This window comes from Cynocephalus volans, chromosome 4 (genome assembly GCF_027409185.1).
Source record: "Cynocephalus volans isolate mCynVol1 chromosome 4, mCynVol1.pri, whole genome shotgun sequence".
Lineage (NCBI taxonomy): Eukaryota > Metazoa > Chordata > Mammalia > Dermoptera > Cynocephalidae > Cynocephalus > Cynocephalus volans.
This window is the reverse complement of record NC_084463.1, coordinates 8451877-8478839: the sequence shown is the minus strand read 5'-3', so window position 1 is coordinate 8478839 and position 26963 is coordinate 8451877. Positions and strand designations below refer to the sequence as shown.

General features: G+C 44.3%; 2 protein-coding genes across 3 annotated transcripts in view; one reads left to right on the top strand and one right to left on the bottom strand.

The window, feature by feature from the left end:
- Positions 1-19160, top strand: part of PPP2R1B (protein phosphatase 2 scaffold subunit Abeta) — a 36654-nt gene extending 17494 nt beyond the window's left edge. Inside the window, exons 12-17 of one of the 2 annotated variants that reach the window (XM_063093862.1) lie at positions 3477-3631; positions 4003-4145; positions 4387-4478; positions 8771-8892; positions 17891-17971; positions 19029-19160. In XM_063093862.1, the coding sequence (XP_062949932.1) occupies positions 3477-3631; positions 4003-4145; positions 4387-4478; positions 8771-8892; positions 17891-17971; positions 19029-19121 (686 nt within the window). In that variant the 3' untranslated portion in view covers positions 19122-19160. Of the gene's footprint in view, positions 1-3476; positions 3632-4002; positions 4146-4386; positions 4479-4892; positions 7244-8770; positions 8893-17890; positions 17972-19028 lie in introns of those variants that run through there. The other variant, XM_063093863.1, reaches the window with a different exon arrangement.
- The window catches only part of SIK2 (salt inducible kinase 2), a 115645-nt gene continuing 104457 nt past the window's right edge, over positions 15776-26963 (bottom strand). Inside the window, exons 10-15 of the mRNA XM_063093861.1 lie at positions 26004-26232; positions 25270-25554; positions 24973-25136; positions 24095-24205; positions 23283-23374; positions 15776-22546 (exon numbers count right to left, since the gene is read on the bottom strand). Of these exons, the coding sequence (XP_062949931.1) occupies positions 21943-22546; positions 23283-23374; positions 24095-24205; positions 24973-25136; positions 25270-25554; positions 26004-26232 (1485 nt within the window). The 3' untranslated portion in view covers positions 15776-21942. The remainder of the gene's footprint in view (positions 22547-23282; positions 23375-24094; positions 24206-24972; positions 25137-25269; positions 25555-26003; positions 26233-26963) is intronic.

Sequence of the window (26963 nt, the reverse complement as noted above, 5' to 3'; positions counted from 1 at the left end):
GTAGACTTGGTTGGACAGGGATTGGAATCAGATGAAAGACCTAGGTGGGAAGAAATCACTACTTGTCTTTTTTGAGGTGTCATAGAGAAAGAGGAATACAGTGGGACAGCACAGGATTCTTAGGAATGGGAGACCTCAGTTATGCCCTACGCTAGAGAGGGCCTGGATTTCTGATTTTGGTGAAAGGAAGGCTTACAACTTGAACCCTGAGTGCTACTGCTATGATCCTAGGAGAAGGTGGGCTCAGGGCAAATCAGATAGGACAGCAGGAATGACTTTTTCATGAGGTCTTAGGTAGGTGTATATGCATATATCCTCTTGTCTGCCATGCAGCAGTGGGTGGGCGATGTGCCCTCTGTACCAAGTCCCAGGTCCAGACTCACCAGCTTTAGCGTGGCCTTAAACCTGTTCAGATCAGTGCCCGTGGGGGCTCATGTGACATTGTGCTGTGAGCTTTTGTTCTGTGTTTTGGTGGATATGACACAATGTCTTATATATACTTTATTATATATGTATTGAGTGTATCTCTTTGTTCATCTGTGGGTGCTTATGCCTGGGGGTATTAGTGTTTGCTTATACATGTAGGTGGTTTTGTTAAAGGCATATTTGTATCATATGGGAGATCATATGGTTAGAGAGTGAAGAGGAAGGGTGTGAAAAAAACATGTGAAAATCTGTAAGGGCTTATGTATATGTGGGTAGTTGCAGTGTTTTCAAACTAGATTGTGAAGACTTCATTATTTATTTTTTTCTTCTCTAAAGTTGCCTTTTTATGGCCTATTTTTTTTTTAAATAAAAACAAATTTGGCAAATAATAGGAAAGAAATTCCTGTTTTTTTTTTTTAAAGTGTTTGTATTCTTTCTAATAAATATTTAATGTTAATGGAAATGGCGTGTCCCAGCAATTCATTCTATACTTTCTTGGAAAGCTGGCATTCTAGATTAAGACAGTGTTTTATTTTTAAAGTTTTAATTTTATTTTTAGGTTTTATATTTAAGTTTTTAAAGTTCTAAATTCCTAACACTCTTTCTGTGTAGGATTGCTCTCTCTATGCAACTTTATTACTCCTTCTTTGCTTCTGAATTTTTTCTTCCACCTTGGGAGCAGGAGAGACTCTTATTTATTCTACTACAGCAGCATACTAAAGTGGGGACTGCAAACATTCTTTGAACCAGTGAAATGGCAGCTCTGAAATTGTTCTGTACTTCATCATAGGGTTTTTTTTGTTGTTTTGCTTTTGCATTTTTCATAACTGTTATTTAGTAATCACTGATCAGTTAGATTTTTAAAAACTTTTTTCCTGGTTATTAAATTAGTAAAAAAAATTGTGAAAAATTCAGAGGGCTGGTCAGTTAGCTCAGTTGGTTAGAGTGTGGTGTTATAACACCAAGGTCAAGAGTTTGGATCCCCCGTACCAGCCAGCCACCAAAAAAAAAAAAAAAAACCCAGAGAAGTATAAAGAAGAAAGTATCAGTCACCTATATTCCTGTGATTGAGCGGACAGTATCGATCAGAGGGAGGAATTCAGAAGGAGAATTTATTTTTTATAAGAGAAAGAAGGTGTCAAAGTTAGTGAGCATAGATAGAATTCAAAGAAACCTTGCAGGTCAGCCAGACCTGGGGTAGGGGTGGGGAGGGAGAACTAGGAGAAAACAGGCAGAACTGTGGAGTGGTTTGCATTCTTCTGGCAACTGAATTGAGAGGAGCCAAGAACGTAGTGGGCATCTGGCCAAGTAAAGTTCAGTGCAATTAAGGTCTTGGTCAAGGCTAAGTATGTGTGTGCCCAGTCCCTGGTTACTCTGGAAGTGGGATCCCTTCCTACGTCAATGGCATTTTGATGAGAAAAATCTCAAGCTTATTCCAAAATTAGTAATTAATTAGAGGAGAAGACACAGAAGCACTAGCTAGCTCCATTTTAAGAGGAGGAGTGGGGAAGGGTTTGGGCCAAAGACAAAGACTATAGACATCCCGGAAAGAATCTGTATTATGGGTAAAACAGTTGACTTGAACTTGCTCCTTAGAGAGTGCTTCTGGGTATGACTGGCAGCTGCTTCTTCCACAGACTTTGGTTAGTTTAAGTGTTGGTAATAAATTGTATAGATACTTGTCTATGCTGTCCTGCCTTTTCTCCTCAATGTCATTATCTGAAAGGATCTGCAAACTGGTAAAGTTGGCCATTTCTCATCTGGAGGCTTATATAATATTGCCTAGGATTGGGGTTGTGGCTCAGATAGCTATTCCTGCCCTTCCTATCATCCAGGAGGTGTTGGGCCTTCCTGCTGAGAGAATAAGGAATCAGTACCTACTACCTTCAGTTTTTTATCTAAGCCTAAATTGTGAGTCTTACTGGACCTGTAAAGTGAAGTGACACTAGGCCTCTCTTTGTTCAGTGCTGTGTATAGCGACTAATTATGAGGAGATAGTACCTCAGACCTTTATTATCTAGCTTTGTGATATCTTTGATCTTGTAGGGAATTATTACAAGGTAAGGCAGGCACATTTATTCACAGAAGACATTTGACATCTTGTTTCAACCTAAACAATTTTAATGGAAAAGAAGCAAGTTGGTCTGAATTTGTATTTGTTGTATGGGTGGCCACAGTGGCCTCTGCATGATTTCCTTGATGTCTTTCCTTTGACTATGTTGGAATAATCTTTCTAAAATGCCACATTGGTCACCAGGTCACAAATTTGCTTTAAAAACCCATCAGTTTTTCTTATCAAGTCTGAATTTAGCTTTCAGGATGCTCTGTGACCTGCGTCCACCCTGCGTAACCTTAAAGTCTCATAGGTTTTAATTTTTTCCTTTGTATCCTGGGTACGTTTTTTTGCTCTTCCAGGAATTCCTCCCCTCTTCTGTCTACTTACACAAATCCTCCCTAATCCTCACTGGCCAGTGCAAGGCCTCCTTCTTTCCCAAAGCCTTCACAAACCTCCCTGTTCACTCTTCTTTAAACTCGTATAGCCCTCACAGTTTTTATTACACAATGTCATACTTCGTTATAATCGGTCTTGTACCATGTGACTTCTTGGAGTGTGTTAGCTTTCATTCCTCTGATAGGAGTATATTATCTTTGAGAAAAAGTATCTTCTGTATGAGGGTACTTCCAAAAGTTCAGGAAAGTAGAATTAAGAGATAATACGAATCTTTCCATGAACTTTTGGAAGTACCCTTGTATTTTTCCTGTAACACATAGCACATAGTAGGCACTCATATTGTTACTTGGTAATGTACATGATGAGCTCCTTACATCCCTTTTCCTTGGACACACTATACATTTTGAAATTATATCAACAGATCAGTGTATTATTAGTTATGGCTGAATATGCTTGTCATTGCAGTATGATTGCATTTGGAGTCTGTTTGTAGAGAGGTTTTGTTTTATGTCCATGTTTGATGTTGATGTAAATTAAGCTAGATTATGCTTATAAAGTAATAAGCAGTATGAGAATATGTTCTTGACCTCCTCTGCAGTGTATGCCATCCGAGAAGCTGCTACCAACAACCTCATGAAACTAGTTCAGAAATTTGGTATAGAGTGGGCCCAAAATACCATCGTTCCTAAAGTGTTAGTAATGGCAGATGATCCTAATTATTTGCATAGAATGACCACTTTGTTCTGCATTAATGTAAGTATTACATAACTATTATTGCTAAGCTCAAACATTATAGCAATTATTCACAACTGTATTTCTGAATTCTGAATATATTGTCTTCTATTTTGAATATTTTTTTATGCTAATTTGACAGGAGATGAAAGAATTTAAAAATTCATGTTAAAATCTATAGTAGTATTTTTAGTTGCAATTTAGTTGTGAATTCTGGTCTAACTTTCTGATTCTTTGAATGATTTTTTGTGTCCCTTATTCAGATGCTCAAATTAGAAACGTCTTCCCGTTGGTTAATTACTTTCTTATTAAATATTAATTTGTCTCATTACATTTTAGGATATTTTAAAAAAATAAGTGTTTTAAATGTGCCATCTTATTTATTTTTCTAGGCACTGTCTGAAGCCTGTGGTCAGGAAATAACCACTAAGCAAATGCTGCCCATTGTATTAAAAATGGCAGGAGACCAAGTAGCAAATGTTCGTTTCAATGTGGCCAAATCTCTACAAAAAATTGGACCAATTCTAGACACTGAGTAAGATTTTAGAGTTATTCTTGTTTTAAAAGTATATTTTAACTTTTATCTTACAGTGGGGAGTAATAGCTAAAATTAAGTTATTTTCTTTGAAAATTATTTAGTATATTTTTCAAGTTTATAAGTCTTGTAAAATATTTTTTTATTTTAAACTTTAAAAATTACCATAGAGCATATATACCATAAAGGGTTTCTCTGGCCCACTAGACTGCCTTTCACAGGTAGTGCTTTTGAATTTCAGTGCTTTGCAGGAAGAAGTTAAGCCGGTATTACAGAAGTTAGGTCAAGATGAAGATATGGATGTCAAATACTTTGCACAGGAAGCTATAAGTGGTATGTATTTTTGTTTTCTGCCTTGCAAGCTTATGCTTTGGCGAGTGGTGTTAAGAGGGCAGGGTGATAAGTGTTAGCAGAGACAGGGAGGGTGGCAAGTTCCTGGAATGCTGGTATCCCTCTTAAGTTGGAACCTTCGTGGCTCACCTTTCTTTCATAAGTGAACAGGCCATTTTCTCAGTTTCATGTAGATTGGGTAGAAATATGATTCTTACTGTTAAGAACAGTTTTTGGTTTGGATTTTAATTAATTTTTAATGTTCGACTTCTGATTAGCCTGGCAGAGTGAAGAAACTGACCACAACGAGAAGTTCTTAATCTTATGTTTTTGCATCTTTGTTACTGTGTTTTGATGTGATATAGATAATTCATGAGCTTTCTGCACCACTAACTGATTTTGTTTGGAATTTTCCAGTTCTTGCGTTGGCATAATGAGGAACAGGAGGGAAAAGACTTTACTAAATTCTTATCACAGATTTCTAGTCAATGTGTTCTTAAACTGGGTGGAGAAAAAATGGAAAACCTTCAAGATCTCATCCAAGCAAAAAGCAACAACTTAGAAGAAATCAAATTTCAGTGACTTGATTCTTTCTAAAGAAGAAATGGGGTTGTTTTTTACTCACCTTCCTTGTTGGGATAATTAGTTAAGCCATTCTGATTGACCAATTCTTGACACTTGGTACAGTCATCTCGATTGTCTTCTAATGCTTTTCCGGCACTGTCTGGGCTCCTAAATCCTCACTGTTTAGTCAGGCCCTGGCCACTTAATATTCCAGACAAAGTCTGGATGGGTTTGTACCCAGACATGGAGTAGAGTGATTCTCTTGATGTTTACATGTATCTTTGTGTCTCTTCATCATTACAAAGTTAAGTGTACATGGTTTAGAATAACTTATTTTATAAACTGTTTATTTGGGAGACACATCAGGATTTGACTGTAGTGAAAACCACATTTTCCTGGATTATGATGGTCTTGCATCAGTGTCTCACATGAAAGGAGAATGTGGAAGCTCAGGGTTAATGTACTGGTCATTTTGGTTTTTATTTGCTTTATTTTGACTGTAATCATGTCATTTAGAAATCTGAATGTGGATGCATCTTGCTGCTAACATGTGATGTTGAAACCTAACTGAATTTCAATGGCTTACCAATGTGACTACATTCAAAAATACTTCTCTCTCCCTTTCTCTCTCCCCTCGAGAAACTAACTTGAGTGTGTCCTAGTAACTAGTAGTTCTACTGTTTCACTGTAAGATTGCAGTTTTGTGTTTTGAATGGGTATAGGAACCACTGGTATAATGCTTTGTGGTTTTCCTACTCTTTACCTGGTTCTGCTTCCGGCAATATTAGCATCTGGCCCTTGCTACATTGTACAGTATCTTTCCACACTGAAGTTTCATTGCTAATATTTTGGGTGACGCTGGAATCTTATCATTGGAAGTGTTTGTTTTTCTCCTTTCACAGTAAAACCTCATTAATTCCTCCTGAAATTTAAGATAATATGAGTTAAGCTGAAAGGTTTACTGAAGCAAATTAACAGTATGTAAAGAAGCCTATTTGTACAACTTAAGTAGTTTTAAAACTCTCTTTTAAAAGTACCCATTTACCAATTGAGATGCCAATTACCAGTCACTCTTTTCTATATTTTTTCTATATTTTATTATACTACCTTCCATGAGGATCTCTAGAAGGCCACACCTTTTTTCTAGATGCATTCAATTTACTCTTTATCCTTGAAATGTATATCATATGTATTTCATGGAGAATTTAAATATTTTTTCTTTTAAGTTTATTTACATTTTTCACCTAATCAAACTGACTCAGTGAGGTTTTACTGTAGCTTATTTTTCTCTCAGTGCATCTTGCTGTGTAGTTTGCTTGTTTCCATTTTCCACATTTTTGAACTGTTGATTTCATTCACAACCTTTTTTAAATCTAGTGAGCCCTGTTATGTGTATATTAAATAATTATGTAAACCCAAGTTTGACTAAATACTCTCAAGTTTGGCTTACCTCAGAAAAACAGAACAGAAATTTTAAGTCAGAAATTATTTGCCTGCATTTTAAACTGCCAAATTACCTTATATAGTAAGTTTCTATTTTATGACTTTTGGGGCCAAGGATTAAATATTTTTCTAAGCAAAAATCTTTTCTACATTCTCACTTTAATATCTTAAACTGTTATGCTATAAACATTGTAATTTTAGTTTCATGGTTCTTTATTTTTTATTACCTGCAGGTTATGTTCCTCTTTATTGAATTTTATATCTGAAAGACTGTTGTCTTGATTCTTGAAACCAATTTGCCCTGGAACCATTGCTTTACTCTTTGGTTGGAAATGCCATTGGTTTAGGGATAGACTTCAAAATGGCCTTGTACACCCCCTGGGGAACCCTGTGAATTGACCTCTCTGTTCCAAGACTGTTAAAGAGAGTTACAGTGAGCTCTTACTTTCTCAAATGTGGGTCATGAAGCTCAGCAAAGCCACTATCTTTTTGGGTGACCCCTTAGGGATGTCATTGTTTCTTTCTGACTTAAGCAATAGGGAATCCCTTTTGTTACTTCTCAGAGGAATTTTTCTTTGGCATATAACTTGGCTATTTACTCTACAGATTAGTTTTTCCTGTCTTGATTTCATTAGAATGTAAGCTCTAGGAGCTCTGTAGGGGCAGGCATTTTTGTCTGTTTTGTCTTCTGCCATATCACCAGTGCCTGGATGAGTGTCTGGTGTACACAGTAGATGCTCAATAAAAATGTATTCAATGAATGAATTTCTAAAATTTGTTCTCTGATGTGTTGCGTGCATGGAACAAGTCATCAAAGGTACCAGACTGTATCTCATTCTCTCACTGACACAATTAAAAAGATTTTTCTGCTCTTAGGAAATAAGCTTTATGTGTCCCTTCTCCAGTCCCCCAGCTTATGCAACGGTTCCGTTTGGATTTATCAGAGCCTTGAATATACATTGCTCTTGTTTTTCCATCCTAGGCAGTTTAGACCAGTTGTTTGGTTGATTAGGGAAGTGAAGCAGAGACACTCACACATACAGCCTATGCCAATAAAGATGTCTTATCAACAGTAGAATTCACCTTAGTATTTCTACAGTTTGTGTGCAGTTTACCCCTCGTGCATTTAAGAGACCAGCTCTTGTTTCTCCGTCTATACTGCCAAGAAGATATGAACTTAAAGATGCTTGTTGTTTTATAAGAACAAACAGGTTAATGTGTGTTTTTTTGGTTAAAGTAATAGGCAACCTTCGGCTCATGGAAATGCCACAGGTTGGCCACTGTGATGCAGGGCCCTGGGGGTCTTTGCTGGACAACTTGTTCTGACTCAACAGAGACAGCAGCCTGACCTTAGAACTGTCTCCTCTAAGCATTCGAGATACTTGCAGACCTCCAGGGGAAACAAGCATGTCACTCCTTACCCAGTGGTTAAGCTGTATCAGTGTTTTCTTGTAGAGGTTTTGTTCCTTTATTAACCACTGTGTTGTCACTGAGCTGAAAGTCTGGTACTTTCCGGTAGAAATCACACTGGTTCCCTCCCACCAGAGATGGCAGGGCAGGGGGGTGCTTGTCCTGTCCTCTTGCTTTTTAACTTAAGTTCCTCTGGCACTTTTTTCTTCTGGCACTCCTGTTCTAAAGCCTCCTGTTTCTCCAGTGCTTGGATGTAGAACTCGTTTAACAGATGAGGTGATGGCCATCTGATGTTACATAATTGTTTCCCTTTGGTTCCCCAGTATTCCCATTTCCATCCTGTCCCTTGCTCCTCTTTTTCCTATTCCCTCACATGTCTCCAGTCCTTTTCTGTACCTAGAATAGTCTCACTAGTCCCTGTTTGCCTCCACAAATCTGCTGTTTCCAGGAAATTACATAATGTTTGGTTGATGGAAATCTGGAGGATGGAGAGAGTTTAATTACTCACTGGGTAGAAAAAAAGCAAAGTCATTTCTTTCTTTGGAGTTTTCTTAAACTGATACTACCAGTTGTGAAAGGAGTCTTCTCGTCTGGGTGGGGTTCTGTAGGCTGTCAGGGACCAAGATGTAGGGAGCGCCCAGCTGGGCACCACAAGGCCCAGCGGGATGGCACTTCCCAGGGCTCCTGAGACAAAGACATCGAATAAGGTCCTGGGGTGAACCGGCCTTCTCTGCCCAGGGTCCTGTGTCCTCAGAGGTTGCTGGGCTTCCCGCGCTGGTGCTAGAACTAGTGAAGCCATCCTGGTCAGGAAGTGCGAGTGGGATTGGGAGGGATGTGCCCTGAAGGGACAGTTACAGAGCTGCTGTCTGTATCTCTAGTGGTGGCGCAAATGCTGAGGAAGCTAGATTTTCCCATGAAGGACGGTGAAGATCCCAGTGTCCCTGAGGCTAACAAGAACCACTTCCTGAGACCCAGAGTGCCTGGAGAGGACACTGGGAAGGTAAGTGCCCCAGAAGCATGGGGCCCAAGTCCTGCCTCCCGCAGCACTGCCTGGCACTACAGGGGGTTGCAGCAGGATAGGCAGAGAAGCAGTCCCTTGTACTGTCCCCGAGGACACAGTCAGGTTTTAAGGGCAAGGAGAGTATAATTTTTTAATTCTTGTTTGGCAGCTGACTGGTTAAGGGGATCCGAACCCTTGGCTTTGGTATTATAATGGAGAGTATAACTGGTCAGGTGCCCTGTTTTACTTCCTTCATTCTCGGAATGCTTTACGAGGGGTGGGCTTGCTGGCCACAGCTTGTCATCCCGTGGCTTGAGGCCTGTTGAATCTCCGTCTCTCCCTAGTGAGAGACAAGGAGGCTGAGGCAGAAGACAGAGGGGTGATTTGGTGAAGAGTTGCTTGTAGAAACAGGCTGTTCCCCTTTTTCTCACAGAACGTGGACTGTTACTTGCCACAGCTCCTCTCAAGTAGTCATTTCTATCCAAGATAGGAAGTGCTTCCGTGATTTGTGACTTACAAATACATTCAGAAAAGGAGCGTGGAGGGTGTCGGCCGCCGGGTGCTGATGCCAGGCTGCATTTAGTTTATCGGGAAGAATTTGGCATTTTCATATCCACTCTGGTAGATTTTCTTGGCGAAAACACTAACATGGAAAAGTTTGTCTTTTAAATTTTTGTCTTTTCATTTTGTGTGAACTGAGGCAATGAAAACTGTTCCTGTTGTCCAGACCCTGAACTGTAGTCACTCCTCTGAGAATGTTCTCGCCATTCCCTGCAGTGGCTGCACGGTGGGAGGAAGTGCTGGTGACTGACGCTGCTCACAGCCTCCGCAGCCCCTGGGCTCTGACCGACAGAGGCCTGAGGTGGCCAGCGCTCTGCACCCTTATGTCCACTTCATAGACCTGGGCCTTAGGAAAGAGGTTGGCTGAAGGAGTGGGAAGAACGGTTATATCTTCTAGGCCTAAACCACATACTACTTTGGGAAGAAAGGAGTTACATATTTACAAATTCAGGGCTCACTGCCTGTGTCATTCAACGCCTGCTACGCACCTGACCTGAGGCGGGTCACTGAGGCACCCCCGCAGCCAGCGTGCTCAGCTCTGAAGAAGGCTGCGTGCTGGGCCTTCGCCAGTTGAGGAAACAGTATTAGCTTGAGCCTTGGGGACGCTGCAGCGCCTCATCAAAAGCACTTGACAAAACCTCATTTAATCCTCTCAACAACTCTAGGTGGTGGGTGCTGTCATCTTCATTTTTCAGGCGGTCGTGAACCTCCCTCAACCTGTCATGTCTTCTTGCGAGTCTGTTTTCCAGAAACCCAGTGGTGCCAGGAACCCAGGTCTCTGAAGCAGCAGTTCATTTAACCCAGAAAAATCCCCTGCCCTGTGACCTGGGAGCCTTCCCTGCATTTGTTTCACTCAAGGAAAATGACCCGAGGGTGAGATTTGAAGGGAATTGGCTGTTGCCAGGCAGAGCCCTGTGTGTCAGGGGCCAGCAGCCAAGTGAGTGATCCAGGAAGTCATCCAGTGGCAAACCAGAAATTGTTTTTAACCCCTCACTGTCTGTGGTGCATAGCAAACTCACTGATCGGTCCAAATGTGTCAGAGTGAACGCCTGGCTGTTGAAAGCCCTGGGAACTGTCGTCAGCCCTTGGCCAGCCTTAGGGCCCTGAGGGAGCCATTTGACATCTCAGGGCTGGGCCTACCACTTGGTCCTGGCCTAAGGGGTGAGAGCCAGTTCCTCTTGATGAAGGGTTCCTCCTTGATTCCTTGAGACCGACCCTTGACTCTGCAGAGCTGTCTGTGTGCTCAGTGTCACACATGTCCCCCCCCATGCAGGACCTGCCAGGGAGCAGCCTGGGTCACCTCCCACCCCTTGCCGCCCTGGGTCAGCTCAGCTGCTCCATCCTGGACCATCCACAGGTTGCTGACAGCTACTGGCAGGCACCTGTCAGGCGAGGGTTAATGGGATTTGTTTATTGAGTCACGAAGTAGCTGTCACATGATTTTAATCAAAACACCATTTCCCTGACAACAGTGATGTCAGTCTTGTTATTGCAGGAAGGAGCAGCTGTGAGGGACATTCAGTCTCCATGCCGAGCACAGGTTTGGAGACCCAAATCAAGTGAAGCATCCGTAAATAACGGTGCAGACGCCGACTTAAAGAACCCCCTCCTTGTCTTCCTTCTCTTCTCTGTCCGGACAGTCTGTCTTGTGGAGACACTGAGCAGAGCCCAGTCCCTGCACCCTGAGTCTCAGCTAAGACTTCACCTGCACCCCCTGCTCCTTCTGCTTGTGTTTCTAGTTCTGGTTTTTCCTAATTTTCTTATCTTCCCCAAACTCAGAGACTCACTTGGCCCCTAGGGTCTCTGGCCTGTGCCTTCTGGCATCTATCCCTTCTTTGGATCTAAACTAGCATTTGCAGGTGAACCAGGCTGTTCTGGCTAGTATGAGGTGGGGGCCGCTCTACAGCTCAGGAATCTTGTCATAGAGCCAGCTTCTGGGGGCAGGGGAGGACTGCTTGTCCACATCCCTCCTGAGAGAGCAGGTTAGAGCTCGGCTGTTGTTGCCTAAAAGGTAGAAGCTCCTCAAGGGTCCGAACTCTTGACCAGAAGGTTAATTCTCTTGAACCAAGAAAGACTACATGCCGGGCTAGGGCTCACAGACCCTTCAAACCCGTCCTGTGCAGATTGGGTTATAGACCCCTCATATGCAGGTCCCGAGCTAAGTAATTGGAGAAAGACCTTGGGAGCCACTGACAAGGTTGACATGCTTTATTTGGATAGGAACTCAGCCTCCAGCAGTAGCAACAGCCTTCTAGTGGCCTCCCGCGGGCGGCCTGGGGGCACTGTGGATCGGAGCCGTTTGTCCTTTATACTTAAGTCAGACAACCAAGGGACACATGGGTGCGACTCAGCTAAACAAAGAACACCTGGGCGCACGTGCACAATTACATCAGAAATAACCAAAGAACACCTGGGCGCACGTGCACGATTACATCAGAAATAACCAAGGAACACCTGGGCGCACGTGCACGATTAACATATTTACATTAAACAGGCTAGGTCATGCTCAGCAAGACTCTGAACATCTGAGGGAGCCTGACCATTTGTTTTCATTTTCCTTACACTACAGGAGGCCTGAGCCCAGTCTGAGGACTGACAACAAAAACCAAAGCTCAGGCACACTTGATCCCATCCCCAGTGACCCTCCAGCTAAGGGAATTGGATCCTGAAGTCCACTGAGAGGTCAGAAGTAGGCTGCTCACAGGGCCAGCTGGGGCAGTGTCCACAGTCTCTGGCTTCCTCTCGGTGCCTTCTCCACTGTGGAGACTTGGGGACTGGGCAGCTGTCTCAGCACAGAAAGACTCCCCCATGCCTTCTAACCCTTCTCCACCGAGGAGCTTAAACGAAAAGTTGGGGATGAAAAAGGCCTCCTAGATGGGACATAGGTTCTCCGGGATGTTCTTATGTTTGTGGTACCCATGGCTGGTGCCGCCAAGGACTCATCTCTGAAAATTCAGAAATCCTGGAGCAAAGCTCTTAGTTCTTAACCTGGAACAGGTGCTCAGAATAGGGCAATTGCCGTTTAATTGTGAAGAGAGATTTCACAGGCACCACACAGCCCATTTTCACAGCTAGTGTTGGGACAGTCAAGAGTTCAGTTAAAGCAAGACAGGTAGAGTAAGATGTTATGATAAGCCATTGGGAGGCTGGGGGAGTCTTCTGGGTGCTTTCATGTTAGAGGGCAGTGCCATGCCAGGCTGCACTTGAACCTCACAATAAGCCGAGGAGTGAAGTTAGCCAGTCTGTGTTCCCAAGTTACCAGTGGAGATAACGAGCCTTTGCAGTGACTTGCCCGGGTTAGTGGTAGGGCTGGGAATGGCACCAGGGGCTAAGGGTTTGGTCAGAGGTTCCTTGCTGCCTCCCAGGCTGTCCCTGGCAGAGAAGAGGTAGGCATTAGCCTGCCAGGAAGGCCTTTCTGGCCAGGGTGACTGCACCCTGGGGTGGGATGGGAGAGCTGGGCTCTGTTCTCCCAATCTTCTTGTCTGGCCCTTTCATCCATGGGCCCCCTTCAACAGCTCCCCACTGGCCCTCAGTTTGGTGGCACAGGGACCCTGCTAAACATTTGGGCTTCTCTGGTGACCAGAAGGCAATTCTAGTGGGTCCAAGACTGAAGAGACAGGCTAGGCTGGGAACTCAGAGCACTTTGCATGAAGTGCTTCAGGAAAGGCCTTAGTGGCCTTTCGCCAACTATGGAGGTGGCTCTGGGGTGGAAATGAACGTTCTCCTCAGGGTCACAGTTCTCAGGCCCCCTTTTGGGCATCTCAGGCCCCATTTTTTCCCTGTCTTTGGGAAGTGAGGAGGGAGAATGAGTCAGAAGCTCTTCAAAGTCTACCTGAGGCGGAGAGTGACTCAGTTTTCTCACTGAGAGGCCTCATTTCCTCCGGGCCAGATTTTCTGAACTTTCTGCCCAGCTGGCTCTTGGGGGCTCGGTTCTCCACTTCCCATGGTGCAGTGCCCTCCCCGCTTCCTTCCAGGCACCTCTCCTGCTGGCTCAGCCCGGTATATGCTTTACCCTTTTCCCCAACTTGGAAACTCTCTTTGCTAATTTTAGATCAGCTCTGAGTCAGTCATCCTTAGGAAAGCCCCCTAGAAACATATCCAAATGGAGGGATTGGTGCTCCCTAGAGACACTTGAAGCTCTAGGTTCAGAGGAGTTCCGTTGCATTGGTGGCTAGGACATCTGCAGCAGGACAGCTGTTAGGAGACCAGTGGCTGCAGGACACAGCAAGCTCCCCACTGCCTGACCTCAGGTTTGGCCACAGTGATTTGTGGTCATAGCGTCATACCTGGGTGGAGGTAGATACGCCAGCGTGGCTCCATGTCTGAGGGAGGGGCCAACCCCTTCACTTCAGTCAAGACCCATGTCTATCTCCTAAGGACCATTGCCCAGGATAATCCATGTGCAATATTCCATACTTGGCGCTGCTCAGTCTTTGAAGTCACTGGCTGGGACTGAAATGAGAAGGGCAGAGCCTGATCTTGTCAGCCCCCAGGGCAGAGCAGCCATGGTCTGTGCAGGTCACATTTCCTTTATAGCCATGTAGTAACCCAGAATTTAGTGCAAAAAGCCCAGAACTTTCTCCCACAATGCCCTGCCCTTGAGCTACAGGCAGATCAGGAGGCTTTGCCTTACCTGGACCCACCCAGGGAGGGATTAGAACCCCCTCTCAGCAGGGAGGGTCCCTGTGAGAACTAACGCTGGAAAGTGTGGAGGCCGAGTCAGGCGTTCTTAATCTTGGTTCATAGATGGGCTTCAGGGGGTCCAGGAACCAGCCCCTCTCCTGAAATTAATTATATGTCCCAAGTTGTGTGTCTATGTACGTGTTTTCTGGGAAGAGTCAAATGCTTTTCTCAGCATGTCAAAGGGATCAATTTAAGAACTAGTGGGGCAGAAAGGAGGAGCTTGCCAAGATTAGAACCTTAGGCCCTGTTCATGCCTTTCCCTGTGTGGTGATAGAGCACTTTAGATGTGTGGGCACCACCGGCTAGTTCCATCCCTGCCCGGGTCTGGAGCACAGGCCTCCCTGGTCTCATGTGTCTTCCCCACCCTGTGCAGAGCCTTCAGCTCAGGAGACCACGGAACTGAAGGATGTCCTGGGGAGATTGGAGATCTGGGGCCTGCCTGGCTGCTGAGGTTCTGGCCAGTCTCTGCTGGCAAGTCTGTTATTTTTGCCTATAACGGGGCACTGGGGATGTTTTTGGCAATACAGGATAAAAATGATGGATAAATTTGGTGGGAAAGGGGAAAGTTTGCAAAACATCATTAGTGAAATGTAGTGCTTTCCTTAAAAAAAAAAAAAAAAATGAAACGCAGTGATGCTGAATTGTTGGGTAGCCAAGGGGAACTGGCATTTCAGGGCAGGTGTGGGCGCCTGGTAGTGGTGCGGGGCCGCAGTCGATGGTAAGGGCTCCGCTCGCTTCCAGCCCTCGGAGCCGCGGGCTCTGCCTACCGCACCCTCCTGCGCCAGCCCCGTGGCCAGCAGATTCCTGTTTGGGAGCTGTCTCAGTTCTATAGCATGGGCTCAACAGGAGTAATGTGAAACCAAAGCTCAGTTGAACTTGCTACCGGAAAGCAGGGTTTCATACTGCCCTTTCACTCAGTCTGGCACGAAAACACATCCACATCGGATGAGAGCAGCTCAGCAAATGGATGCTCCAGCACCCTGAGGGCACCGAGTTGGAGCAGCTCAGCAAATGGATGCTCCAGCACCCTGAGGGCACCGAGTTGGTCTCAAAAGGGTGCCTGTGAGGGACTCCATCGTGTGCATGCGTGCATGTAACGTGGAGGCCTTTGGCGGGCCCCAGAGAAGCTGTGACATCATGATTAAATAGCAGTGTCTTTTGCTGGCCTTTCTGGCAGCTCGGAACACCTCCCCTCCCATTTCCACCCTTTGCCCTGCAGCTTGCCTGTCCTCAGGGAGCACAACGAGAGCCCTGCATGCCTGCCTCCCCTCCTCCTCCTGCAGCAGAAGGCCCTTGCTCACACGACCTGGGCAATGGGCTTTGCCCTGAGACTCTAAAAATCAAGGAACATTAATTAGGCAGTGTCCAGCAGGGCCCTGTCCGTGTGCAGGCTGCGGTTAGCAGTGCTTCCGTCAGCGACCTGCAGCGGCTAACGTGTACTTGGGCGATTGAGAGCAAGGTATTATTTACCCTGCTGACGTCAATGAGAACATATTATCCACTGTCCTTTTCTGCAGCCTGAAATGAGCACCAGAGCTCAGAGAACAGAGACACCTTTCCATAGTTTTAAAATTCCACCCAAAGCCTGATGAGATAAAGGCCCTGTCTTATTAGCGTGACATTCATATCACCCAGGCTCTTAGAAAACAAGTTGTTTTTATTTTAATTCAAGAGGGTTGGAAACATAAAAACAGTACATTTTCCTTGCAGAAAATTACCCTATTTAAATTACTGTTTGGTACAAATGTCATTTATTAAACTTCACTTTGGGCAATTTTCTAACATTGAATGACAGGTTACACTTTGATTTTTCTCACATTGGAGCTATTATGATTTGCACTCAAAATACCAAAGCTATTAAACTCACCAATTCTTAGTAATTTAAAAAAAAAAAAAAAAACCACACAAAAAATAACTACAATTAGATTAACTTTATCAAAAGAAACTCTTTCACAAACCAAACATCCAGCAAAGACCACCCTCCTCCCTTCAGAAAAAAGCAAATAATCTTGCCCTTTCTACAAAGTGCAAATATCTCTGTATCACTTTTCTAAAATTGCAGTCCTCCAAAGAGAAGCAAATTTCCTTTTCTCTCTGTTTCTTTCCTCTTCAGAGATTTGGTGAAGGCAGATATCTTTTACCATTAGTAGTGGGAAGGTATCACCACTTGAATTTCCTTGACTGAGCAAATCTTGAACAGACAGGCATCACACAGCCAGTGGCAGATCCCAGTTATCTGTATTTGCTAATCTAACATTATTCCCTCTGGGGTCATATTTTTCCAGGATGTTTTGTACATCTATTTTTAAAGCTCCGCCATACCTACCCGCTTTGGCTCTGAAAAGACAAAGTATTCACTCAAAGCATGTTATTATTATTTTAATCCTAAAAGTGTCTAATGAGTACTTGATGAGACTTTAAAGAAACATTATTCCCCCTCCTCAGGACAAAGTCTGAATTTGTGATTCTTCTCAGAGCAGCCCCCTTTCCTGGGGTTGAATCTGTTGGCCTGCTGTGGAGGGCTGATATGTACAGTTTGGTCCCTTGGCAATCAAGGAGGGTGTGTCCTTCCAGCATATACTTCTATAGGAAATTACTGTATTGTGTAACTTGGAAAAATTAGTTACCTTCGATGTGAGCCTAGACTTCTGTAGTTAACTGGACACTGAAAGGATGGCCAATTTGTGGGACCTGTGTCTCTGTTGGCCTTGTTCAATGCAGGGCCACCTGGACAGCTGCAGTTGTCACCTGAAGGGCACCTCTTCCCCAAAGCCAGGCAGCTGTTAAGTGGAGAATAAGGTTGTGGGGACAGTCACATTCACCCAGTGCTTGACCAAAATGGGTGCTTTGTTTCTCCAGCTGTTTGCTTATGAAAAGAGCAAGTTGTTACCGAGGATGGGGGAGAGGGCTTCTCACAGAACGAGAAGCCAGAGAACCAAACTGAGAAGCCAGCCACCCAGATGCTTGTCCTGGCGCCTCACCCGTGAGGTCTGTGACCTTGGATAGGTCATGTAAACTTCTGCGAGTTTTGGCTTTCTCAACTGTGAAAAATAAAGATAATACCCACCCAACTAATTTCATATGACTGTTGCGAGTATTAGAAGAGATGACTTGTGAAAGTGCTTGGTAAATTAATGTCTCAGTCTAAGCTGTTGCTCCTTTTGGCCAGGCAAGCTGGGTATTTGGGCGGCAGCCATGAAAACCGTCACTGGTTACATCTAAAGGCAGTGCTGCTGCCTGTTTCTCAATATGCAGCAGTGCATGCCCGAATCTGCCAAATGTGTCAAAATCCGCCCAGATAAGATGTAGACATAAGATGGTGTTGCAACTCAGAAGGCTGAGAGTCTTCTAGAATCAGCTGGGCTACCTTCATTGGAAAGACTGGTAAAACAAATATGTGACAGAGCGCTGGGAAGTCAGAGGCCCTGAGGGTCACGGAAGGCCACTGCCTTCGTTGGTCCTTTCGCTTTCAAGGGGCAGACAGAAAGAGCTCTGTTATCACAGTCCCTTCCCTTGGCCAAGGGCCAGGGAGGACCACACTATGGAACCTGTCAGAAGGGATGTATACATTTTTAAAAATATGTTTTTGTCCAGTTTAGAAACAGAGGCAGATGATACTGCCCTTGTCTTCACACATCACTCTGAAGGTAAGTTCTGTAAAAAATTTCTAGAAGTAACAAAATGATCTAAGACCCTGCCTGTACAAAGACTCCAACTTACTACCTGTTCTCCGGTTTTTACCTTTGATGTCTAGGCACAAAGAGACCGAGTGGCTTGGGTGGCTTCCAAGGAGGCAGTAGAGGCAGCCCAGAGTAGGGCTACAACTGCAGCAAAGGTCAGCCCCAGCACAGGGATTCTGCAACTGTTCACCGGGACCTGTGTAGTCAAATGACACTACATACTGCCTCTAAAGGAGGAGGAGTGTGAAAAAGTTATCTGGAACATGAGTTTTCTTTAAACCAATAGGGAGCTTAAGTGTAACTGTTTATGCAGGTCTTTAAATATAATCCAGAGCAGGAAAAAAACCTCTGACCCCAATATATGTAAGAACCTAGGGCTTGACTAGAGGTTGGAGGACCCCTGGAAAGGAAGCAACACTCACTCGCTGTGTCCCCCTGTGCTGAACTGCCTGCACCTAACCAGAGGATGTTCTAATGCCCCCACACCAGGCACCTTTGACCAACTCTAACTAGAATTCTAACTAGTTGCTTTTCACCTTTCTTTAGTTTCCAGTTCATCACCTAATCACTCTCTAGCTAAGAGTATACTTTTCTTCCCAAATCTTAACCACCAGACCAAATTCTTTAAGGGTTTCCCTGCCTTTAAGGGCATGACCAGAGGTGGAGGCAGGGTAGAGGGTGATACTCCTGCAGGGTGGTCCTCTCTCCCTCCTCATAACAGCACAGACCCCCTCTTACTCCAGGGGCAGAGTCAGGAAGGAACACGAGAGGCGAGGGCTGACTTTAGTCCTGATCACAGGCTCCTGCCAGTCCCACCTCACCGACTGCAGGACACAGTTTAAACACGCGAGAGTTCTTTATTTCTGAGGAAGAAAGGGCTGCTGACTTTCTCTTTCTTGGGAGGCAAAGTTTGATACAGAAAGGAAGAGGTTTTCCTTATATCAGCACTAACAGTCCTTTAAGCCTCATCTCTAGTCCTCCTGGTGGGCCCCAGTTGTATCCCAGTCAGTGGATTCTGGGGGGTTGGTGGTGCAGAGAGCCATCCGGTCCCTTCTCTGTTCCCAAGGTGGGAGGTGGGTAGTGCAGGACTGACTAGCCAGGGCATAGGAGGTGAGGGGATGGCTGGGGGTGGCCCGCGTAGCTCAATGGGAATTTAAAAACGGGTCATCCACCCTCTTTCTATTGTGCTAACATGCTCTTTTTGCCTTACAGGGGCCAGCTTATCAGTTACATGTAAATACTAGAGACACACTTGCCCAGCTGGAAATTGCAGAACTAGTGCATTTTTCCCAAAGCAGAGACTAATATCCCCGGATTAAAAAAAGAACATAAACAAAAAATAAAGAAGGTACCACACATATTGCACTGTTTGCTGAATGAAATTTTTACCTCATGTTCATCTCACCAAAGTCTCTTCAGAGGAACCTGGTTTACAAGCTAATAAAGCTAATGATTATTATACAGTAGTGTACACACTGCTAATGTGAAACAGACTGGAAAGCAAGTCAGTATTTCAAAGTAACCTTGTAAAGGGAGAGGGACTCAGCCTTGTTAGTGTCAGTTTAGTATTTATGAAGCGGAAACTGCTCAGAAGCTTCCATCACTAGTTAGCTAGAGAAGGGAGCAACAGAAATGATCAGACAGGGCCAGGCAAACTGGCTAACTGACCAGCTCACATTTCAGTAAATACAGATGGCTATGGAATTTATTGATTTCTACTTGAAATAAATGAGATAAACAAATAGGAGCTTATAGCACAGGCTCCAGCAGGAGGGGTCGTGCTCTTCCCCAGGTGAGTGTCTAGGCCACCGCTGTGTCTGTCAGTTCCTAACAGGGCTGGCTGCTGCTGGCTGCTTCCTGATTTCTCTCTCTGGGTTCTCTAACCTCCTAACAGCCTCTCCATGGTCCCTCGTCTGCTGGCCTGCCTATCCTGCCGTAACTCCTGGGTTTCCCAGGCTAAGCAGCTCACCGCCTTAGTGAGGGCAGGAGTTTATGCCGATCTGTAACTGTGCCATTCCTCAGTTCTGAAAGGAGCGGCCCTCATTTTCAATTGGGAAGGCATATTAATTTTGTAAATATTGCAGCACTTCTGTAGTATATTTTGGGAAAACATTCTCCTTCAGTCTAAAGAAATCAAGCCTTGTTTATAACTGGCTTATTTTGCAGACTTAAAACAGATTCGAGATCTTAATGAAATGATCTCAAATGAAATGATGTTTCTCACAAAATCATCAGTCTTAAGCACAAGGAGAAATAAAAAACCCATAGAAGGAACATAATTCATTCTTACTGGATTTTCACTTTTCACCGCATGTCATTAAGTCACAAAAACGACAGTCCCCACCCTTTCCTGCTGACACCCAAAGTCCAACCCCAAGCACAGCATTTCTGCAAAGCATCCAGGCTCCAGTGTGGAGCCCCGGCCAATATGCAGTTTCTCGTCAGCAACAAGGACTGCTCAAGTTACCAATATTGGGAAGAACTGGGCTGGGGTGGCCGAAATGGAATGCCCTAGACTTTCCATGCTTCCCCTCACCTGCATGGACACTTACTACAAAGAGGAAAGGCAACTTGTAGGTGTTTTCTAGATGCAGCATCTGTGTAGTATCTCTCTTCTTTGTGCTTTAGGAAGATGCTTTGTGCTTAAAGCATTCATCTGTTGATAGGACAAGCCATTCTAAAGGACAGAACATACAATCTTTTAAATAATACTGAATTTGTAACACCTGGATGTTACTGTCCCAATGACAGATTACTCATAATTCTAGATATACAGTTAAATAGCTGTAGCATCTATTTTTTACTTACTTTTATGAATGAATTGTAAGGGTTGGTTAAGTTTTATTGGTAATATAACTTGCTTGGCAGATGATCTGCTTAAATGATTAACACATCTGTGGTTCTTTGAATATTGCTATAATACTTAACATTTCATTACAAGTCAAAACTTTAAGGAAATTAAGAATGCTGATTCCCACATGGTGGAAAACAAACTCTGAAGTGACTTTGGATTTAGCATTGACATAAATGGAAAACTGTCGATTTCTACAGAAAAGAAAGAATTAAAGCCTGATCTGAAGGAAAGAAGGCACAGCACTACCACTTCACATGGGACATAAAAGTTCATTTGTTGTGTCCTTAAAATTTCTAAGCCCTATATGAAACTGTCCAAATATGCAAAGCTCAATAAACTACTAGCAACATATAGTGTAAAGTCAAAGTAGTTATTACTTGTAAAAGAGACAATAGGTCCTCTGGAGACCGACTGCCCCCAAACCAGAAGTCTCTACAAGAGACTGTGCAGGAAGAGCCTGTCTTCCCTGGCCCAGGGTGGAGCTCTTGATGCTTGCTTGAGTTTCTTGCCCCCGGCCTCTACTGTGGTTGGTCTTGTGTCGGTTCTATGGGTGACATCTTTGAAGCCCGGAGTATATTCTGACACTCACTAACCCAGGGGCACCTTCTGAAGAGGTGTGTCGCCTGCTCCCAGGTGGAGATGGGTGCCAGTCTCAGGGGTCAGTACCAGCTGTTATTTAATGGCCCTTGAAACAGAGTTCACACTCTACTGCTTTGTAGCAGACTTGGGGACAACTTGCATCAGCAGCTAAGAACTTATGATTCAACGACAAAGAACAACTTTCCTTTATTTCCTGTGCATCATATTTCATTATGTAGTCTTGGTCTGCCTTGAAGCAATATGTTGTTACTCAGCTTCAGTGAAAAATATATTGCCTTTTTTTTTTTGCCCCTGTATATGCAACGGCACACATTTTTCCTTTCACCAAGGTTTCCCATGATAAAATAAACTGGTATAATTCTGCATAAAGCCTACGTCTGAATGGCTTCTACTGATAGAAACATTTGTTGGTGCCTCCCTTGAGAGCTTGCTCCACTTGACCTAAGGGCATGAGCTTCAGCCTACAACTATGTTCCAGCACTTGCCACAGAAAACTTTGTGGCGGGAGGAAAGCAACATCCACCCCAGCCAGGCCCTCTGATTCCAGTTGGGCAACTTGATTTTTCCCCATTAGGGAAAGGGCAAGAAAATAAGCTTTAAATTGAAAAGGCTGGAATAAAAATAGAAATACAGTCTTCCTTCACTTGATCCACCTCACTTCCTGTGCCAAGATTAATTCACCAGGACATACCCATTGTGTTGTGGATCCACGGCATCTAGCATTTCACAATCAAAGAGTCCAGGTAACTCAGAGAGGGCTAGTGGGTCATAGCTGGAGGGGGCTTCCTGCAGTCCTGAGCTCCTGGGACAGTCTGGCCCTGTGAGGCCGCTCTGCTGGGCTCCATCCACGGGATACTGACAGGGCGCAGGATAGTCTGGCGCAGGGGAGGCTGCACTCGACAGCTCACAAGTCTGATAGGAGAACTGTAATGGGGCTGCAGCAGCTCCCGTCTGTTGTGGTGGTGGTGGAGGTGGCGGTGGTGGTGGCTGCTGCTGCAACTGTGCTGGTGTGGAGGGCAGGGGTTGCAGATGCATCTCCTGGTACTGGCTGAGGAAAGGGCTGTACTGCATTTGTTCAGAGGAAGGCTCCAGGACGGGGCTCAGGGGCTGGGTCAGGTTGAACGGCGGAGGCTGCTGTGTTGGCGGTGGTGACTCCTGGTGGGGAAGGGGCAGCTGCTGACTTGGCTGTGGATAAGAGCTCTCTGCTATCTGCATCTGATTAAAATATGCCTGCAGCTGAGACTGCTTCTGGAGGAAGAGTCGCTTCTGTTGGAGCCTAAATTGGCAATAGCAAAGGAAAGAATTTTAAATCTTCACAAATGATGGCAATTTTAATGTAAATCCAATACTGGTCATTAGCTACAGTCCCCCAATATCTTTCCTGTGTCAGGAAAAAGAAAGCAGGAGTAGGAAACAATTGTGTTGGGTTTCTTAAATTTAATTTCATTTTTTGCCCCTCAATTCTGACTATTTCTCAGTGCTAGAGTGAGCCTTAATGCATTTTCAACTCTAAGTTGAAACTCGTGAGTTTTTCAACTATAAAGTGAAAGGCTGATTTCCCATCTGGAGTGGTAAGAAGGGGAGATAACGCCTTGGTCTCTACAGGTTTCTGCAGGTTGATGGGCTGGGGTAATTCTACCTTGGCTAAGCTGCTTTTACTAGTGAGGCATGGGGGCATGAACTATGGCAAGGGAGGACAGGCCTTTTCTGCAGTCTAATCCACTTAATTGCTTTAGGCCCTCAACTCTGAAAGCATAGGTCTAGTCACATCCCAAAGGGGAAATGCTAGAAGAAAGGAAAACAACCACATTTTAGGGTGGCTATTGCCTGACTGGTCCATACTCCATGGGTCCTGGAATACTCTTATTAGCAGTTGTGCTTGAGAAGACTGTGGCATGTGCATCAAAACCTATTTTCCCTGTAGAGGCAAATACGAGTGGGAAAGGACAGCACACCCAGCATTCTTAAGGCTTCTGCAAAGTCAGTGACTTTGGCCAAAGACTCCCTCTCACCTGTGTTCCTGCAGCTGCTGTTCAAGGCTCCGTGGGGGTTCTTTACAATAAAGCTGACAGGTGTTCTGAGCCTTTGACAGAAGGCTGGGCTTCTGGAAGAGCAGAAAAATAACACAAGCATGACAATATGCTGTCACCTAGGATGCAGTCAGACTGTGCTTCTGTCTGGAAGATGAATGCAAGTGTGTTCTTCAGAATCTGTGCAGGATGAAGGGATTGACACTTGCTCATCGAGACCCTGGAAGAGCATCGGGTCAGCAGGCCTGGGCTGTCTCAGCTCTCACCTACTTCAGTATTCCATTTCTAAAAGTCTTCTAGGACTGTGAAGCTTGTGAAGGTTAAAAAACAATGAGAAAGTGGAGTTAAATCTTGATAGCAAAGGCCCAGTGCCTGCTGAATGAATGAATCACTCTTTATGGGATCTATGTTGTTACCATTTTTAAAGATTTTCATGCACCAATGTAGAGGGCACATGTTAAAGTTTTGTAGACCAGAGATTTCCATTTTATTTATTATTCATTAAGAGGCATAAAATTAGAAACAAAAGAGCTAGGTATCCCTTTCCTACCACTCAGTGGCATATCCTTTCCTGGGGCCTGAGGACAAATCCTTTCTTTCTGTCAACACAGAGCCTTAGGCTAAGTCTGAACATGTTTCTAGAAATTACAAGTGCAGCTTTATTTATTCCTTTATTCTATAAGGAATAAAGCAGCTACCCTAAATAAATACGAAGCAAGACAGGTTTCTGCTTTGCAGAAAGGCAGACACTGGATAAACCAAGTGAGTTGGACTGACAAGGAGAAGGATCCCACCTGGAGTCTATGCTGCAGGTACTGGCTTTCCAGGCTCTGCCGCTGGGAGAGTGGAGGATGCACACTGGCAGGGAGAGCACAGACACTTTCCTGCTGCTGCGAAACTTCCTCCTGAGGAGCAAGGGGGTGAAAATTTTCAATTCTCCATGTGGGAAAAAGTCTCAGTTCTTACACCTTTGCAAACGTCCAAGAGGAATCCTGACTCTATAAGATACAATACTCAAAATGTTTTACATAACTTAGTAGGCTGAGGGTTAATTACTTTGCAGAATATTAATACATGTATTATCTGTAGTTAACAGTTACCTAGTCAGTAACAAAGCAAAGGCTCTTGGTGTCACAAGGGGGTCATCACCTTCATGTGGGCCTCAAATATATTATCCTGATACACTGAAAATAGACTCAAAATAAAATTTACTGGATAAATGACAATATCTATTGTATTTTTAGCATGAATAATCCACTTATAATATTTAATGAAGTGATATTACATCAAAAGTAGTCGCAAGCTTCTCATTTGGGTGAAGTTCATTATTCTTCATGTGTCTGTGTGTGTGTGTGCGCGTGTGGGTGCGTGCGTGGGGGGAGGGGAGTTCAAGGGAGACTGAAGAGCTCATCTATATACAATCTGCCCTGTGAACCAAAAATGGCTTGAGAGTGTGCAGGCCTCCATCTGGTACCGATCACTTGGGAGCAGTGTGGATGGGTCTAACCTGTCAGTGCCAGGAACAAGGATAGCTTTGAGGCTGAGGGTTTTCCAGAAGAACCTGTTTGCCGCAGGACTGGAGGAAATCTTCTAAATGAAAATGACGCATGTTTGGGACACACTTACTCCTCATACTCACACAGCCATTGCGGGAAGCGCCCAGAGCACCCACCTGAGGGCACCTGCTAGCAAGGTCTTGGAACTGAGGAGCAGCTGATGCCAAGTTGGGGTCTGCCTCCGATCCTATTTGTTCATACAGCAACTGCACTTTGTTCAACTCGAGAATTCCTTTGGTTCTAGCCAGATTCTGAAGATGTTGCCTGAATGCTACAATTCCTGAAAGTACAAAGACAAAATAGCTTAGACAGAACACAAGGCTTTTCAGTGATCACAGTTTCACACCAACACGTCCTCCCCGCCCAACTCCTACAATATAAGAGTTTTAAAAGCCAGAGGAGAAAGCAGTCACCTTGAGTGAGGGAGGTATCCGATGCCCTGCGGCCCTCTCTGAAGCTCACTGGTGACCTGTTGTGGGCCTCTCGTTTCTGGGAGCTCAGAGCCTGCATGGCTGGGTTGGTAGGTCTCAGGCTTATGAAGGGAGACGTCATGCGGGGTGAGGGCTGATTGGCTAACATGATGTCCTTAAGGGAAGGGTTATCCTCCAAAAAGTTCAGGTCTCCCTGAACAGACTCCATGTCATACTCAGAGTCCACACTGTCAAGGGAGGGGTTGTCTCTCATGGAGAAAATTTTCCCTTTAAGAGAAAACAAAACAGATATAACCAACAGCAACAGCATCTTCTTTGAACATAGGATACAAAGCCTAACCAGCTTGAGTCTTGGCAGCTACCGTGTCCTTAATCTCCAATCAAAATATCTTTTCAGAACCTTTTTATAGGTCAACTTAATCATCTTAGAATTCAGGAAAACACTCCAGAAGCTGCACCCGTAAGATCTCTGGCACCCCAAAAGAGCCAGAGTCCCTGATGAATCGCACAGCACTCCGACAAATCCTGGGAGTCAGGGGAACCAGCTCAGAGACATTTCACTTTATCTTTGTTAGCTGTTGAGCAGGCCTGATCCTATGGCCTGCTGAATATGCTCCATAAAGGAATAAGATATAGACTAAATTCTAGGAATTGTTTGGTATCATTACTACTTCATGGTGATTGGAGTATGAGATATTGCTGTGCCGATATCATACCTGTCCCAGGCATGACGACCAGCTGATTGGTCACTTCTGACAGAGTGTGCCGTCTCTGCCCACTGCGTGTGGACTGAAATGCTTCAAAGGCTTGACTGGGGTCTTCTTCAGCCTCTCCTTCTGTCTCCAACCCTTCGTCAATGGAGGTCTCCATCATGTTACTGGGCAGTGACTGGCATCCCTTCCTCACCAGGACAGGAGGCACAGGGTCAAGCAGACAGCCATTTACCTAAATGTCAGGGGGTGTGAGAATAAACTATTAGTTGCTGCTCTGCCGAGACATTAGAAAAATCCACAAAGGAAAAAAAATGTCGATTTGCAGCAAACTAGAAATTAAGTAAAACATCAAAAATGTACATATTTATTACCAACGACGACACATAGATTAGAAGTTAAGGCAAGTCAACTGCAGTACTTAGAGAGAGACAGAAGCACATTATGACCCAAATTGGCACTGCTGCCCAGTTTATCTGAGTCATCATTATTACAATAAACAATATTTTCAGTGGTTTCCAAATGAACAGGGTTATATTAGCTTGAGGCCTACCAATTATTTTTTTTTTAAATAAGGGGAAAGGAGGGAGGTTATTTATTTATTTTTGACTACATGGCTCATAGCTAAGAAGAAAGAGTAGTCTCCAACATTCTTCTAATTTCCAACCACAAAACATACTGGAAGGTTCTAGAAATACTTTTAAGTTCATAAGTACATGCCCATTTTAATTTAGTCTTTAATTGGTTCTATGTGCCTGAGGAATGGAAAATAAGAATTCTTTAAAGACAGACTGATACCACAAAAAGGATTGAGGAAAAAAATTCAAATGGCAAACAGCCAAAGCCTTCCATTATAGAGTAACAAATGACTCACAGGCCTAAAATTCCAGCAGAGGCTAATAAGCCCCAGTGCACTGAATTCTCTCTCTTCAGCAATACACACAATATCTATAGTTCTTACCCCAC